At 37.7% G+C, this 16,330-nt stretch overlaps 1 protein-coding gene across 1 annotated transcript in view; it reads left to right on the forward strand.

Moving 5' to 3' along the window:
• The first annotated feature begins 5,889 nt into the window (after nt 1-5,889).
• The window catches only part of vwc2l (von Willebrand factor C domain containing 2 like), a 33,919-nt gene continuing 23,478 nt past the window's right edge, over nt 5,890-16,330 (forward strand). Inside the window, exon 1 of the mRNA XM_056237759.1 lies at nt 5,890-6,401. Within this exon, the coding sequence (XP_056093734.1) occupies nt 6,012-6,401 (390 nt within the window). The 5' untranslated portion in view covers nt 5,890-6,011. The remainder of the gene's footprint in view (nt 6,402-16,330) is intronic.

Here is a 16,330-nt window from a genome sequence, read left to right on the forward strand (position 1 = left end):
GCCGCTAAAATAGGGCACTGCAGTACATGACAGGGAATTGGAGTGAAATGTCAGTCGCAGTCCTTTAGTCCCATCCTTAATTGGTGAGTCTGACTGACCTTTGAGTCTGGGCAAGATCTCAGGAAAAACAGTCAGAAAGTGTGATATCCCCAACCAAAATCGAGTTAGTGGGATGCAATGGAGATGGAGAAAGTATGGCCATTCAAATAGATTTTGTCATGTTTTTAGGATCAGTTAAATATCACACTAATTAAGGTAACAGTAAAGATTGTGACACACGTACTTAAAGGGACAGTTCACCCCAAATTGATAATTCTGTCATCATTTACTGACCCTCATGTTGCTTCAAACCTGCATGCTTTGGGCCCCATGCACTGACTTTCATTGTATGGACAAAGACAGTTAAAATATTCTTCAAATACACTACCGTTCAAAAGTTAATGCCATTATTCAACAAGGGTGCATTCAATTGATCAGAATTGACAGTTAAGACATTTACAATGTTACAAAAGATTTCTATTTCAAATAAATGCTGTTCTTTTGAACTTTCTTTATCAAAGAATCCTAAAAAAAAAATTATCACGGTTTCCACAAATATATTATTCAGCACAACTGTTTTTAATATTGATAATGTTTTCTTGATCAGCAAATCAGCAAATTAGAATGATTTCTGAAGGATCATGTGACACTGAAAATTCAGCTTTGCCATCACAGGAATAAATTACAGTTTATAAAACTGTTTACAATATTACAGTTTTTACTGTATTTTTGATCAAATAAATACATATTTTGGTGAAAACAGAAGGTCCGTACAAAAAAATGTACGGACCCCGAACTTTTGAATGGCAGTGTATCTTCTTTTGTGTTTTGCAGAGGAAAGAATGAAATGCATACAGGTTTGGAACAACACGAGGGTGAGTAAATTACCACAACATTTTATTGTTTTGCATGAACTGTCCCTTTCAGTTCAAATTGTTCACCATATCATTTTTCGGTCACAAAGATCAAGTTCAAAGTGCCTGTATTGCATGCAAATATCCTCAAATCAAAAGCTCTCCAGGAGATATATCCTTGGCAAACTACTATGTCTGCATGGATCTGCTCTTTAATAAACTGTGAACTCATGCAGCCTGATGTATTCAATGTATTCGTGAAAACCTGGTTTCTTTTTTCTCACCATTGAAGCCATTAGATTCTTACACTTGGTTTCACAAACATCAGTTGTATTAGAATCACATAATATGTCAACGGCTCCTGGCAGACTGTTTAATAAGAGCTCATGCACTGGGGTTATGATTTCTGTAATGAGAGCTACGGCCCTAATCTGACCCCGTCTGTGAACCCTTCATAAGTCAGGAGGGCTAAGACCAATTAGGGTGGGATTGTTTACAGGGGATGACACCCTCCGAACGAGAAAGTGAGAAAACATGCCCCAATTACCTGCCGGTGATGTCATCACTCGCGGTCAGACACGCTTGATTCTTACATGACGTGACAGATGCGCTGCGAGCCCCACTGTTCATGTGAAAGATAGCGCTAGCGTCTGTGGCAAACATGCAGAGCAACCTCATAATAGGGAGGAGGCATAAGCTTCACGACACAAAATTCATTCACCGGCTTTGACCGATGATTTCCATATTGCACATTTCATATTTAGATATGATAAAGTATTTCCCTTTATTCATTAGAACATCAGTGTAGCCGACTTGTATTTTCTCCACAGAGAGATTTAGCAAAGGAAGAGAGAGTGAAGGTTAAGCCAAAGGCACACTAGACTCCATCTCCCCCTGAGGTATGTTTATTCGATTAGAGTCACACTGGGATGAAGAGTCTAAGAGATAGTTTCTCATGTTTGGCTTTGCCCATACATACTCCCCTGAAACTGGCCTAATGTATCTTCAGGGGCAGATAACCTAGAGCTGAAATTTCACAGTTAAAAGCAAAGCGTGTGTCCTTGCTTTTAGATATCTTTCTATTGATTTGCTCTGCTATGTGAACAGCCTGTATCTAAGGTGGCTTGGCATCAGCGGGTTTAGAAGATGTTTGTATTCAAGGCTGAATCCCACAGAACCCAACCTCACCACATCCACCTGTTGATCTAGAATGTGCTTTTTAAGATGTTACATAACACACTAGTATTGTATTGTCAATTTCTATGGCTATGTCAACAGCTAATTCTGCTATGTTATTGTTTGGACTCATTTTATGGGTGTTGGACATTATATTGAATGTTCCATTCATGAGGAAAATTAGGTGATCGAGCAGGCCCACAGGAGTGCTTTGCAACAGACTGAATTTAACTGCAGATATTGGGTGCTTAGCCTTTCAGTGTCGGAAGGAGACATAAACTGAGTGCGATTATTCAATAACAGCTGCCAGTGTTGCCATTTGAGGATGAACTACTAATTTTGTCATTTCTGCAGAACCTTCATTGCTGTGTTACCATGAGAACAATAATAATGCAGAAGCTGTAATTGTTTTGGTCCTGGAGACCATTAATATAATGAGACACAGCAAGAATATATATATAAAAAAAAATTCAAAAACAAGCAAAATGAAGTAGAGAGCTTGCATTATGCAGTTTTGAGTTCGAAATTCATTTGTTATAATTCATACAACTATAATTAATTCCACAAAATGGGTATCTCTTCCATTTATGAAAATGTGATTTTAAAGTATTTTCTTGGCTTAACTTATAAAAAAGTTGTACGTTTAACAGTTCGCTTAGCTATCGCTAGCTATGTGCTGAAGATCATGCCACTTAAAGGTGTTTATTACAAAGAGAGTTTAATGCTGGTATTTCTACAAATATCCAGTTTTCAATTATTAGTCGTTTACTGTCATGGTAACAGGGATGGCATTTTGAGATCTCCCCCTACAGACAAAATTTTAATTTAAGATAAAATAAATAAGAGGGAGAGAGAGAGAGAGAGAGAGAGAGAGAGAGAGAGAGCGAAGGCACTTGCTTGTCCTTGAAGAGATCATATGTTGACAAGATGTACAATTGTCCATAATTTTAATACGTTGGAGTTCTGATGGTGACACATAACCTGGGCAAACAATATGGTTTCACTTTATTTTGATGGTCCCTTTAACACATTCTGTTGACTATAAGTAACGTTGCAACTACATGTCTACTAACTCTCATCAGAGTGTTAGTAGAGTATTAGACTGGTAGGGTTAGAATAAGTTGATATGTAGTTACAAAGTTACTTATAGTCAGTAGAATGTCTGTTGAGGGACCATTAAAGAGTTAACAAATATTAAGCAGACAGTCTAATGCTCTAATGAGAGTTAGTTGACAAAGTTACTTAAATAAACAGAATGTTCAAAAAGGACCATCAAAATAAAGTGTTACCAACCATATATAATATATCCTGGTAGAAAGGAACAAAATAAACACACACACAAACACACACACAAATAAATAAATACATTTATTTCTGCATTTGAGTTGATGCATTATGAAATATGTGTATAATAGCACAGTAAAAGTTGGTGTCAGCTTTTCATTGTTTACACATGTTCACGAAGGACACAAAATGCACCAATACTAATGCCTGTTTTGCCCACCTTCAGCTCACTTTTAAATACAGCAGTGGCCCCTATGGGTTACCGTCTGCACAACAATTTTGTATATTTCTGTGGATTCAGTTTACAATTTATCAGCGTATGCAATAAAATCTCCAATTGTTGCTGTAAGATTCACTGTTCATGACCAAACTCGATTTAATGACTTCTTTTCATTTACGAATGAAAACGCTGAGAAGAGTAGCAGAATATGACCAAAGATACAGAGAGAGACTGTCCTGTTGCACGTTTCGCAAAATCATGCTTCATGATTAGAGAATTTAGCAAGGAGAAGATTGGAGCAGCGGCAGTGCAGAATCGAGCGCTGTCCGCGGTGCTGAACTCACTGAGGCGACCTATTGAAGATGAAACGCTCCTCTGTTCTCATTCCTCTCCGCACTCAACTTAGTAGCGCTGTCTCAGACGATGCTTTTCTGTCTGCTCTGGCGGTGCGAGCATCGCCAATGTAGATAAACTTACTTTCGCTCTGGGGAAACGTAATGCCATCGAATTTAATCTCGTTTATTAACTTGACATCAAATTGTTTTCTCGGCGGAGGTGCCGAAGACCAAATGGCGTTATACTGTTTTACCTGCAGTATTTGGGAGTTGATTTAAATGTCGCGGATGACTAGATGATCACGAGAAGGAAGTACATTTGTACATATGTTTTGGATCTTTTTCCCTTCCTTTTCCATATCGTGAGAGGTCTTTTAATGATCGGGGAATCATAATTGCGTTTCTGGATATGTCATTTCTGAAGTGGACATGATCAGCATTCATTTGTAAATAGTAGAGACATTCGGATTATCTGTTGTATTGGAGTAAGCACATTTTTGCACCAACCCGAATTGGAATGATTTCTTGGAGTTTATCATCATGAAGGTGTACTTGCTCGTTTGATTACGATTCCAACAAAGTGGAGCCAGACATTTCAACGCGGTAAGTCTAGTCCAGCCACTTGGTTAAAGGTGTATTCGTGTTTATTGCAATACTTCAATGCAATATTTAATTTATATTGCATGGCCATGATTATATTACTTGCTTAAAATGCATTTATCTTTACATTCAAGGCAGACAGTCTCTGCACAGATACATTCAGCATGCCAGAGGCAGTCATATTATAGACTAGACATTGACAATACTAGACTATCTTTCAGTGTAAAAGGGAAACTCTTCCTTTGAAGTGCTTTCCTCTGCCAGCTTCTTAGTGCGTGCAGAATCTCGCACTACTGTGCCGTTTATGGTTAATTTCTCGTGCTTTCACGAGTGAAGAGGCATTTGGGCTGAAGCCCATTACGCACTCGTTAATGACACAGAAACCGTGTCTTTTCTTCAGGGCTCTTGGAGCAGATGAAATTCAGAGCGTGGAAATGTACGGACATGGGCAATGCACGGACATGGGCAATGCACATCTATCTGCAGTGAGGAATTAGAAGCTGGGGAGCTACCTGTTGTCCCTGAGAAATAGACATCCTGGCTAACTTTGTTGAGCACTGTCTATGATGCCTGTGATTATCTGGGTTTTTGTGTGTGTTGATTTACTTTGTTCTTCGGGGGCTTTTTCCCGTACACACGCTTTATTGTGTATGCTTCAAAGTAATATTTTCACCACCTCCACCAGAGACAGCATTTAGGAGGAAAACACACCACGTTTATGTGAGCTGACTCTTCATCAATCTTTAGGTATCTTCGGCTGATAGTGCATTCTGTATGGGAACAAATGACAGATCTTTACCAGAGATTAACCAGTATGGGAGACCGGGGAGTGCTGTACTGGGTGAGTTGTAACACCTTCAGTTTAACAGGGGTGAAACCACTAACATACATGACCCCCATCCTCATGAGGAGACAGTAGAAGTTTTATTTACAGGACAAGCAATTTCAATTTCCTCAAAATTTTGGATTGGGAGGGTTGTAACACTTCCCAATGTGTATATGTATGTATATATATATATATATATATATATATATATATATATATATTTGAGATTTGTAAATAAATTTGACTACCACAACAAATGCATACTAAAAAAAGTCAATAGGTGTTGCAACTCATACCAGTATAACAGCACTCTGTACCTGACACTAATTTATACAGTTTAGGTTTAAGTCATATATTTCCAAAACTACTTTGTAGCAGATAAATAGCCTATGATAAAAGCATTTGAAGGTTTGAGACAGTGCAACAACAACAAAACAAAAAAACGGATTAACACATTGTTACAACACTTCCCATTCATTCGAGTTTACATTTCTCAGTAACTGTACCATGATCATTGTGACGATCTTTTTATGAGTTAAGATAAAAAAATGCATGTCCAGTTATCAAGCTACGGGTTGTTTACATTTCTTTCAGTGTCATATTTGCAGCATGGAGACTTACAACTTAAGGGACCTGAGACACTCTCCTTGAATGCGTCAAGACTGCCGCGGCAAAGGATGGGCCCTTTTCTCCCGGCGATTTGCGTCGTGCTGCTCGCCCTGAACGCCGCTGTCTCACCGGCTTCTGTCGGCCCCGAGGACTATCCCGCCGCGGAAGAGGCCGAGAGAACTGCCAACAATGACATCATTTTCGATGACTACCGAGGGAAAGGCTGCGTGGATGACAGTGGCTTTGTGTACAAGCTCGGGGAACGCTTCTTCCCTGGCCACTCGAACTGCCCGTGCATGTGCACGGAGGACGGACCTGTCTGTGACCAACCCGAGTGCCCTAAAATACACCCCAAGTGCACCAAGGTGGAACACAACGGGTGTTGCCCCGAATGCAAGGAGGTCAAAAACTTCTGTGAATACAGAGGGAAGACTTATAAAATCCTGGAGGAGTTCAAGGTAGGATCACGCTGCCTCCCAATTACCAGAATAACTATTGCAAAATGATGAGGTTACTTTATTAATTTAGCATTGCATTGGGTTAACCCACAGCCTTTGCATGAATTATTACGTGCGTCTTGCACTACAGCTAAAACTTCAACCATGTATAGTGGAGTATCATGGGGACTTTGTTTAAAAAAGCTCCAAATGGAAAAAAAGCCTTTCCATTATTCTTGCATTGTGGGTGGATTGTATTTTACAGAGTTTGAATTGTTTACTCAAGTCTGCAAATCGCACATGTCTGGCTCTAAGACAGCATTCATGACAAAATTAATCTTGCTTGATGTAGCTTCCAAGAATCCACGAGTGCACCAACTATGTCCTCAAATACAGTATAGTCTGTGTGGGTGGGTCCTTGTATGAGTGCAGTATGCGATATTGTGGGATAGTTTTGTTCTTGTTTTGTTTTACTCCAGCTCATCATGATAAGTCCTATCCATCACTATCAACTGTAATTTGATTAGAACTGTGCCACAAAAACAATCCACTTGACAAAGCAATCCATTTAAAAGTAGCATGCATTTTCTCTTGACTTTAGATTCTAGTTATTTATATTGATCAGAGGAAGAAAGTAAGCCAATCAATCATACAACAAAGCACTGAAGCATTCTTAAAAAGACCCATCAGCCATACACAGATACATGAGTGTTGTGCTGCATGACGAACCATTCTACTAACTTGAGACTCAGAAGACATAGAATTGACAAATATATGAGGCATTTAGTATTTCATGACCGCTTTATCAGACCTAACATGTTGTTGTAAGCTCTTTGGTGAAGAGCAAGAAGTTGCCTCATATTGCCGCATTTATTTACCATAAGTAGTCTATTAAGCAGCTGCATGTACTAGATATTTCTCTAATACTATATAATGTATATAAAACATAACATTACTAACATCAACAGGACCCTTGTTTACGTGGACTGATGCATTTCTACATGCAGGGATGCAGATAGCAGGTGGTACATATATTATTTTTACATACCAGAATGTATTAGTTCCCAGCCTAAGCCACACAAAATGAGTTTTCTTTTTTTTTGAAACATACAATGTCAGAGAATTGAAACTTGCAACACCAGGAAAGCGACTGAGATCACAACAGATGCCCTTGATCACAAGAATTTTTACTTTCACCAACAAAGCTCATTTCCTAGGGTTAACGTGGGCTGTTTCAGCAACTCCAAACTCTAATATAAGTCTTAGATATCAACAAAGGACAAAGCAATAAATCATCAGACACAAAATTAGTCTTTGGGCTTGCAAGTGCACCTCTTAGATTAGAGTTTCCAGCACATGTTAGCACCATTTATGAATTTCATCTCTCTTGAGAACTCTAAATTCTGTACCCTTCTGCAGCATTTTTTATTCTGTCACTGTAATTTAAACATTTATATAAATATGTATGTTTTACATGAATTTTAATACACATATTTGATCATTTAACATTTATTTATAATTTAATAACATTTCATATTATAATTTGGATAGTTATTTGTAACGATTAATCACACTGAGCAAAATCCTATTTCCAAAATGATATTTTAAGATAAACATCATGCATTTATTAAGGAGAAAGAACAGACAGAGCATAAGAAATGTTCTTCGATGTTTCTTATCATTTATACTTCACTGGCCACATTGGTAATTATGCGTTTAATCTTAATTGTGATGCTTTGGATCTTTTTCATGGATTTGCACCGCATGTATCATGAATCTTCTCTCTCCAGAGAACAAGATATCATTAGCATTCATCTCATGCTCACATCTGATTTATTGAGTTTAATCTTGAGATAATGTAAATTCAGGCCTTTTTAGGCAACCTGTCTCCCGACATTAAATGTATTGCAAATATTATTATCTTAGACTATGTTACTAGTAGATAAAAACCAGAACAATGTTTAATATCAGGATTACCGTGGAGTGGAGGGTCTATGTAATTTAGTCTCACTCTGGGTGATGAATTTCCCATCCGGCAACATCTGATATATTATCACTCACAGTTCTGTTGTATCAACATGGGGCTGGCCAGCTTTTGACAAAATCAGCATTTTATTGTAATACCTAGTGTTTTCTTTGAGGTGTCAATCTAAATTCAGTTCCACAAACAGTACCTTGGCCTGTTTCTCTATAAACAAAGACTGAGATTAAGGTTTTCGAAGTCAAACTCGTGCCAATCAAATTCAAATCTGTAAAAGCTGGCAAGGTTAGAGTACTTAGTTTAAGCACCAACATCTAAGGAATATTTTTGTGGCTAACAAGAAAGTCAAATGACATAAATGGCATTACTAGGGAAAGACCGACAAAGTCAAGCAGTTTCTTTTAATTAGGGTCTCTGAGACTTTTAAATCAAATCCATCTTTGTTAGGCGGCTGATTAGCCCTGTTGTGATGCAAGCATATGGTTCAGCTATACGTATTTGCCCATGTAAGTCTGTTTGATAAAAAGATCAGGTCCATCAATACAGCATCTCACCCGCATGTTCTCTCCAACCTTGAGCGGAAGGATAACTTACAATCTTTTATTACCTTTAAAACCGTTTATCTGACTCTACTGATTATCGCCCGTCAGAAGAGACCCTGACTGAAAGCCCATAAACAAAACGATGCAATTCATAACCAGCAGAAATCCGTTTTTGATCAGTTTCTGCTCTGAATTTGAGTTGCGCATTACGCAAACGAGGCATCGTCGCTCAATAGTGTCCAGTGAGATCTCTTTGAATTAAAAAGCAACTACTGAAGTCCAGCTGTGAATGGGAATCAAAGGGCATCACGGCTCTTGATAGCTGATCCAATTAAGAGAAGCCGACAGGGTAACCTTTGGTGTGGGCCACACTGGCATTTTCTCAGCCTTTCTTTGGCGGGGACTGTATTTTCTTGCCTCGGCAGGAGTGGGAGGAGCCCCACAGAGATATGAATCTTACACGCAGAGAAGGCTTTTCACTGTAGAATAAGGAAGACCAATCAGTCAGCAGAGCTTTTTGTTGTTACTAATCACTTCTAATGACAGCTGAGTGACGGATTTCGAAATGAAAGAATCGAAGTGCATCATTAAAGCGATTCACGTTGACCCGTGTGTAACCCAGCTTGACCCCGGACAGTTAAGTGGTTTATTAAATGTCACGTTTCCCAGGCTGAGGGTGATTAAAAGAGCTGTAGGATTTATACCAACTGAGTTGATCACATCATTTCTAAAACATGGCAATAGCTCATTCAATACATCTCTTGATTTTTACAATGTTCCAGTGAAGATGTATGTTCATACAATTCTGTCAGTCGAAACCCTGAGAGAATAAAGTATAACGGACAATTAATTCACTGCTCTCTTTCCTGCACATTTTCTCTCTGTGCTTTGAGGAGGAAGGATGTATTAGGAAGCCTTTTATTTTTATATTTAATATAAAAATACAAGTTTGCAAATACAGTGGCTCCAAAAAGTATTTGGAAATCGATCATTGGTTTAGATCATTTAAAAAAAAAAAAAAAAAAAAACAAATTTAAAAAAAAAAAATACACACAAGCAAATGCATACATACACTACTGTAAAAAAAATATGATTTTTTTTTTTTTTAAAGAAATTAAAGGAGAACTCCGGCGCAAAATGAACCTTTGGTTTAATTACACATTGTTACCTAGTCAACTGTTATCTGAGATTTGTTTTCATGATTATCGAATGTAAATAGTTTTATCTCTACAAACAGTTTAGCCTATAAAGCTAGTATAACGCTAGTATATTGGGCATAGTGTAATGACAAATAAAAATCGCTTGTTAATACCACTAACAAGGCTCAAAATAGCCCCACACTAACACGGTAGCATAATGAGGGTCCCTACCTTCAAACCGAAGCATTGAGAACTTTGTCAGTGTCCAGACAGTTTAATAAGAAGATATTTTAAACATACAGTCAACTTCGCGTATACAGGCAGAAGCCATCTTTGAAATACAGTCTTTACCAGTCGATCTACGAACGCCGATCCAAGCCTGCTGTTCGCGCTCACCTTATCACAACTTATAGCTCGTTCACATTCTCACCAGCGCACTTGGATCGGCGTTCGTAGATCGACTGGTAAAGGCTGTATTTCAAAGATGGCTTCTGCCTGTATACGCGAAGTTGACTGTATGTTTAAAATATCTTCTTATTAAACTGTCTGGACACTGACAAAGTTCTCAATGCTTCGGTTTGAAGGTAGGGACCCTCATTATGCTACCGTGCTAGTGTGGGGCTATTTTCAGCCTTTTTAGTGGTATTAACAAGCGATTTTTATTTGTCATTACTCGATGCCCAATATACTAGCGTTATACTAGCTTTATAGGCTAAACTGTTTTTAGAGATAAAACTATTTACATTCGATAATCATGAAAACAAATCTCAGATAACGGTTGACTAGGTAACAATGTGTAATTAGACCAAAGGTTCATTTTGCGCCGGAGTTCAACTTTAATACTTTTAGGATTGATCAAATGTGACAGTAAAGACATTTAGAATGTTACAAAAGATTTCTTTCGATTCAAATGCCATTCTTTAGAACTTTCTATTCAACAAAGAAATATGTTATATTTTCACAAAAATCTTAGGCAGCACAACTTTATTTATTCTATATTGTTTTCAATATTGATAATAAGAAATGCATTTGAGCACTAAATAAGCATATTAAAATTATTTCAGAAGGATCATGTGACTGAACACTTGAGCAATCAGTTTTAAAACATATTAAAATAGAAAACAGTTACTTTAAATCGATATATTTTACAATGCTAATGCTAATGTGTTTACTGTATTTTTGATCACATGCCTTGGTGAGCATAGAAGACATTAAAAAAATCGTACAGACCCTAAACTTTTAAACGGTAGTGGAGAACTGGCCCAGTCAGTTAAGTTCATAATAATAATAAAATAAAATAAAAAATAGTTTACAGATATACTACTTGGTTTACTAAGGTCTTTGGTTTGCAAAGAAATTGTCCCAATACATTTTGTGGCCACTTTACACAATAACTAAATATACTGTACTGGGAGTGTAAGAACATATAAAAACAATATGATTATAACATTAATGCTCAGTTTCACAGACAAGACTTAAGCTAGTCCCAGTTTAAAATGCATGTTTGAGCTGTCTTAACTGAAAGCAACTTGCACTGACAAATCCTAAAATATGTCAGTGCCTTTGTTTTGTCTCAAGATGCACACTAATAGTGTTTTTTTTCAGGCACATTTAAAAAAGCTACTTAAATGTCCTAATTTAACTAAGGCCTAATCCTGGCTTTATCTAAGCCCTGTCTGTGAAACCAGGCCTATATTTGGTGATTTTATAGGGGGCAGTGGGATTGGGGTTCTGGGGGGTAGTGGTTCCTATTCTGCTGTTGTGTTATATTCACTAAGAGCTCTGAAACTTACCCTCAGTAGGTGTTTCACCTACAGGGTCCCCCAGCAGCCGTGGAAGGGAGCCACTCCACCGCCGCATCCCCAGCCACTTCTCAGCTGCAAGCAAGAGACCTGAGCTATATGGTGAGTTCAGATCCCAGGCAGAAAGGCTAGGGCCGGGATGTGAGCTCTGAACGATCCCGTCTGTGTGCCTGGGATCACCAGGAAGGGGAATACCTGTGAGAGGGGGTGAGAAAATGAAGTTTTGAGGGAATGGCTTATAGATAATGCATGTAAAATAAAATTAGACATATCCTTTCAAAAGCTTATATGTAGCCTCATTGGATTTTTCTTGCTGAATCCTCAAGCATTCAGAGAAAACCATGTTTTGTAAATTAAACAGATAACACTCTCCATTTCACAAGGTTTGGAATTGTCTTGTCATGAGTATCGCTCAACGCTTCGACAAAAGAACAGTGCGTCGGTTTTGTTCAGCATCTCAAAATAAACGGCTGCGCATTTTTCATGCTGAATATTCAACGAGGAAATGTCAATTTAAATTCCATCAAAACCAAGGCAGTGGCTATCACTGTCAAATTGCAACTTTATTAAAACAGAATCGGTTTAGCGCTTAGAAATGTTTCAACTACGACGTCTCTCTCTTCTCTTCTCTCTCGCGCACACGTACATGCAAAATAAGTTGCCCTCTCATCTGCATATGCTACATGTGAGCAGTAATTAGTGACTGTACTCACTCAAACTCTGACACCTGTGAGAGGAAATAGCTATAAAAAGCACCTGAAATGAATTGCTTAAATTGAAAACTGCCTGAGGAACAGCATGGTTTTCATTTAAAACACTGATTAATAGCTAACAAGTAGGCCAGCGGAAACTGGAACTATGAAATGGTTTCAGCAAGTTTAATCTTATAATACCAAATGCTTCAAGTGGAAATTGGTGGTCACTGGCTTCAGTATCTTGATTTTCCCACCATCCTCTCTGTCTTGTATTCCCCGATCCTGGTGTTGTTTTAACATAGCCATATAGGAATGCAACCTTTGCAACCCGCCGTGATCTTTAACATTTTCTGAAGGCACTTCGCATGAGCCTTTTAGTCACCCTCATGTCTGAAACTGCATTTCCCAGAATGCTGTCAGAACGATGTAGCTCAGCATCTGTGCTTAAACTCATTAGGATCTGATGACTCAAGCTCTACATCTGAGCCATCAGTGGCACCATTAGTGAATATAACTGGTTTTAACATATTGTTTTACCACTTTAGAGCCAGCATGCCCACACGATTCAGTGGTGAGGCCCTATAGAGGAAATCCTATCATTATTTACACACCCATATGGCGTTCCAAACCCGTTTGGAATGTTTCCCAGTTGTTATTTTGTCTGTGGGACACAAAAATAAGAATTACTGTTAAACAAAATAGAAGTGACCTTGTCTGCCAAAGTCAAATAAGGATCCAAAACATAGAACGTGTCATATTAATTCTTCTTAGGCCATATGATAGATTTGTGTGATTGGTGTTATCAGTTAATAATTACTTCCAGCCATTGAGTATGTGAGGCGTGCCTTTTCGATATTTTTTTTTTTCTAATTTAAAACTTGACACTCATAATCAATGTAAAATCGTTGTTAAATGGAAACAAGCTACATTAAAACTTAAAACTTAAAAATAAAAGCATAGGTATAGGAAAAAATAATGTCATAAAAGTTGACCCAAAATGAAAATTCTGTCATCATTTACTCACCCTCAAGTTGTTCCAAACCTGTTTGAATTTCTTCCTTCTGCTGAACACAAAAGAAGATATTTTGAAGAATGTAAATAACCAAACAGTTGATGGGCCCCATTGACTTCCATTTTATGTATATATTTGTTTGCTTCGCCATACTATTGAAGTCAACAGGGCCCATCAACTCTTTGGTTACCCATATTTTTCAAAATATCTTCTTTTGAGTTCAGCAGAAGAAAGAAATCCATGCAGATTTGGAACAACTTGAGGGTGAGTAAAGGATGACAGAATTTTAATTTTTGGGTCAACTATCCTTTTATGACATTATTTTCTCAAACTTTATTATAACTTTTTTAATTAATACTTTTATTTAATAAGGATGCATTAAATTACCCTCAGAAACTGTTCTCTTGAAGACTAGACAGAAATGGGAAAAGATAGCTGTGCTCACAGCTTGCAAATGATTCTACAAATGAAGCATTTTGGCATCTCACACCATCTCTGTCACCAGTATTACAATGCTTCATCAGGCCCATGCAAAAAGTACCCTTCTAAGGGCTCATCACCATTTATCTAAGCAGTGATAGCACACAAGAGCAGGAAAGCTCTTGAATCAGAGATGATCTTGAAACAATGTGGGCCCAGGCTGAAGAAGTCATTGTCTGTTCGAGTAGAAAAGAGTATGCCTCCTCATTCTCTGCGACGTGACGAGATAAAACCATCAGCGTTAAACTGACTCATACAGCGTCAACGAATCTAAATGTAACTGGTCAGGTGTAAAATTAGTCCTAATACTACATGCGTTTCCGAAATCTTTTTAATCACATGAGCCATACAGAAATCAATGTAATCGGACAACAGTACAAAAATATCACAGACGCCCCTTTTACACATGTAACCCTTTGTACACACCCTTTGCAGTAATGCAGTTACAAAATATTGTCATCTGCCTTTAAATAAATGTGTTCATAGTATTTATATTACCTGCAGAATGCCAAATATATTGTTCAGCACTCTCTTTTCTCCAGCAGTAGGCCTATATATGGTTATTGTATATATGTATACAGCAGTAGTGACTGCTATAAGATTACATGGGATGCATGACTTCTCATATGTTTTCCTAGAAGTGGACCTTCCTCTAGCACTTATACTGTCTCTGGTACAGTTTTTGTCATTAATAATGGATGGCAGTGCTCTTCTTAAGAAAAGTATCATCCGCCACTGATATACTGTATCAGTCTAAATATATATATATATATATATATATATGTGTGTGTGTGTGTGTGTGTGTGTTAGAATGTTATACATGTAGCACTGTTATAATTACCATCAGAGAACAGGGACTTAATTACCTGTAACCAGGATATGCTGGCTTTGCATGTTAATAAGAGACAAGAGACAAAGTAAATGGAACCACTTTTGGTCACACATCAAAACGAATCGCCAGTTGCCGTGGAAGCAATACAACTATGGTCTCTGATGTGAACTGAACTGAAATGTTAGCTTGAATAATGTAAAAGCACTTGAAAGAATGATTGGCTGATCATAGGAAAGGCCTACATGCGGACCATGCTCGGTCGGCCTTTCTAAAAAAAAAAATTAATCACAAAAATGAATGCGCTATTTTTGAGAGCCCCCAAAATGCATATGCACCTAAGTAACAATTATTAATTTTGAATGAATATATTTAATCTTGACTTTGCTTTTAGAGCATTTCAAACCTTGTTAAAAAAATCAGCTTAAACCAGCCTGAGCTGATTAGGTTGGTCTGGTTTGCTGGTTTATGAGACATTTTATATACTTGTCAGTTTATCAGACTAAGAAAATTTAGCAGGTAAACCAGCTGAACACCAGCTTGGCCAGACTGGCTTAAAACCAGAAAACAATATTTTTTTCAGCAGGGAAATTGTGCCCTGAAATTTTTCCCCTTTCATTTGATTTGCTTACATTTTTGTTGGAACCATGTTGTTGAATAATATATAATGCCATAAGTAGATAATCTTGGAAAGCATAAATCCTTTACAATAAGAGTGATCTTAGTTACATAAAAAGTCTATGAACCTCTTGTCCCATACTGAATATATCTAATGAATAATTTGTAAGGATGATTTTTTTGTAGTACTGCATGTACACTTTGAATCTCATAATACCCACTCAAGACACTGCTCAAGTACTCTTTTGCAAAGCAAAATGTTCAAGATCATAGTCTGTTTTTAAGCGAGAATGTTAATCTCAGCATTCTCTACAATATAAGCAATGAAAACCATACGCTTTTGCCCACTGCTGCCCATTGTATGCTTTATTGGCGTGTGTTGGCCCTACAAGGAGTCTGGCACAATTACAAATGATTTGTATGGGCAAGTTCACAAGCCCCTGTCCCACTGGACTGAATGCTGTTATCAATGGAGAACAGAGGATTATTAGTGTGTACGTGCCACTTACACAGTGTGCAGAGACTAAAGGCCATGACCACTGCCAGGACAAGGGTTTCCAATATCTGTCTGTCCCCGAAACCTTCAGCCCTGTGAGATCCATGCTAGCATACGCACGAGTCAGTGTCACCTCTGTTTAAAAGATGAAATGAATTAATGAAACGGATTGTATCATCCAATAGTTTTCAAAAAATTCCCAGTGCTATAATTTAATACATAGTTAATGTTTTTTTAAGTCTCTTATGCTCATCAAGGCTGAATTTATTCTTCATTTCTTACTGTTATCGTGTTGAATACAGTTGTGCTAGAAACCATGATACACCTTTTTCAGGATTATTTGATGAATAGAAAGT

Source organism: Rhinichthys klamathensis, unplaced genomic scaffold, assembly GCF_029890125.1.
Source record: "Rhinichthys klamathensis goyatoka isolate OS25496 unplaced genomic scaffold, OSU_Roscu_1.1 h1tg000497l_1, whole genome shotgun sequence".
Classification (NCBI taxonomy): domain Eukaryota; kingdom Metazoa; phylum Chordata; class Actinopteri; order Cypriniformes; family Leuciscidae; genus Rhinichthys; species Rhinichthys klamathensis.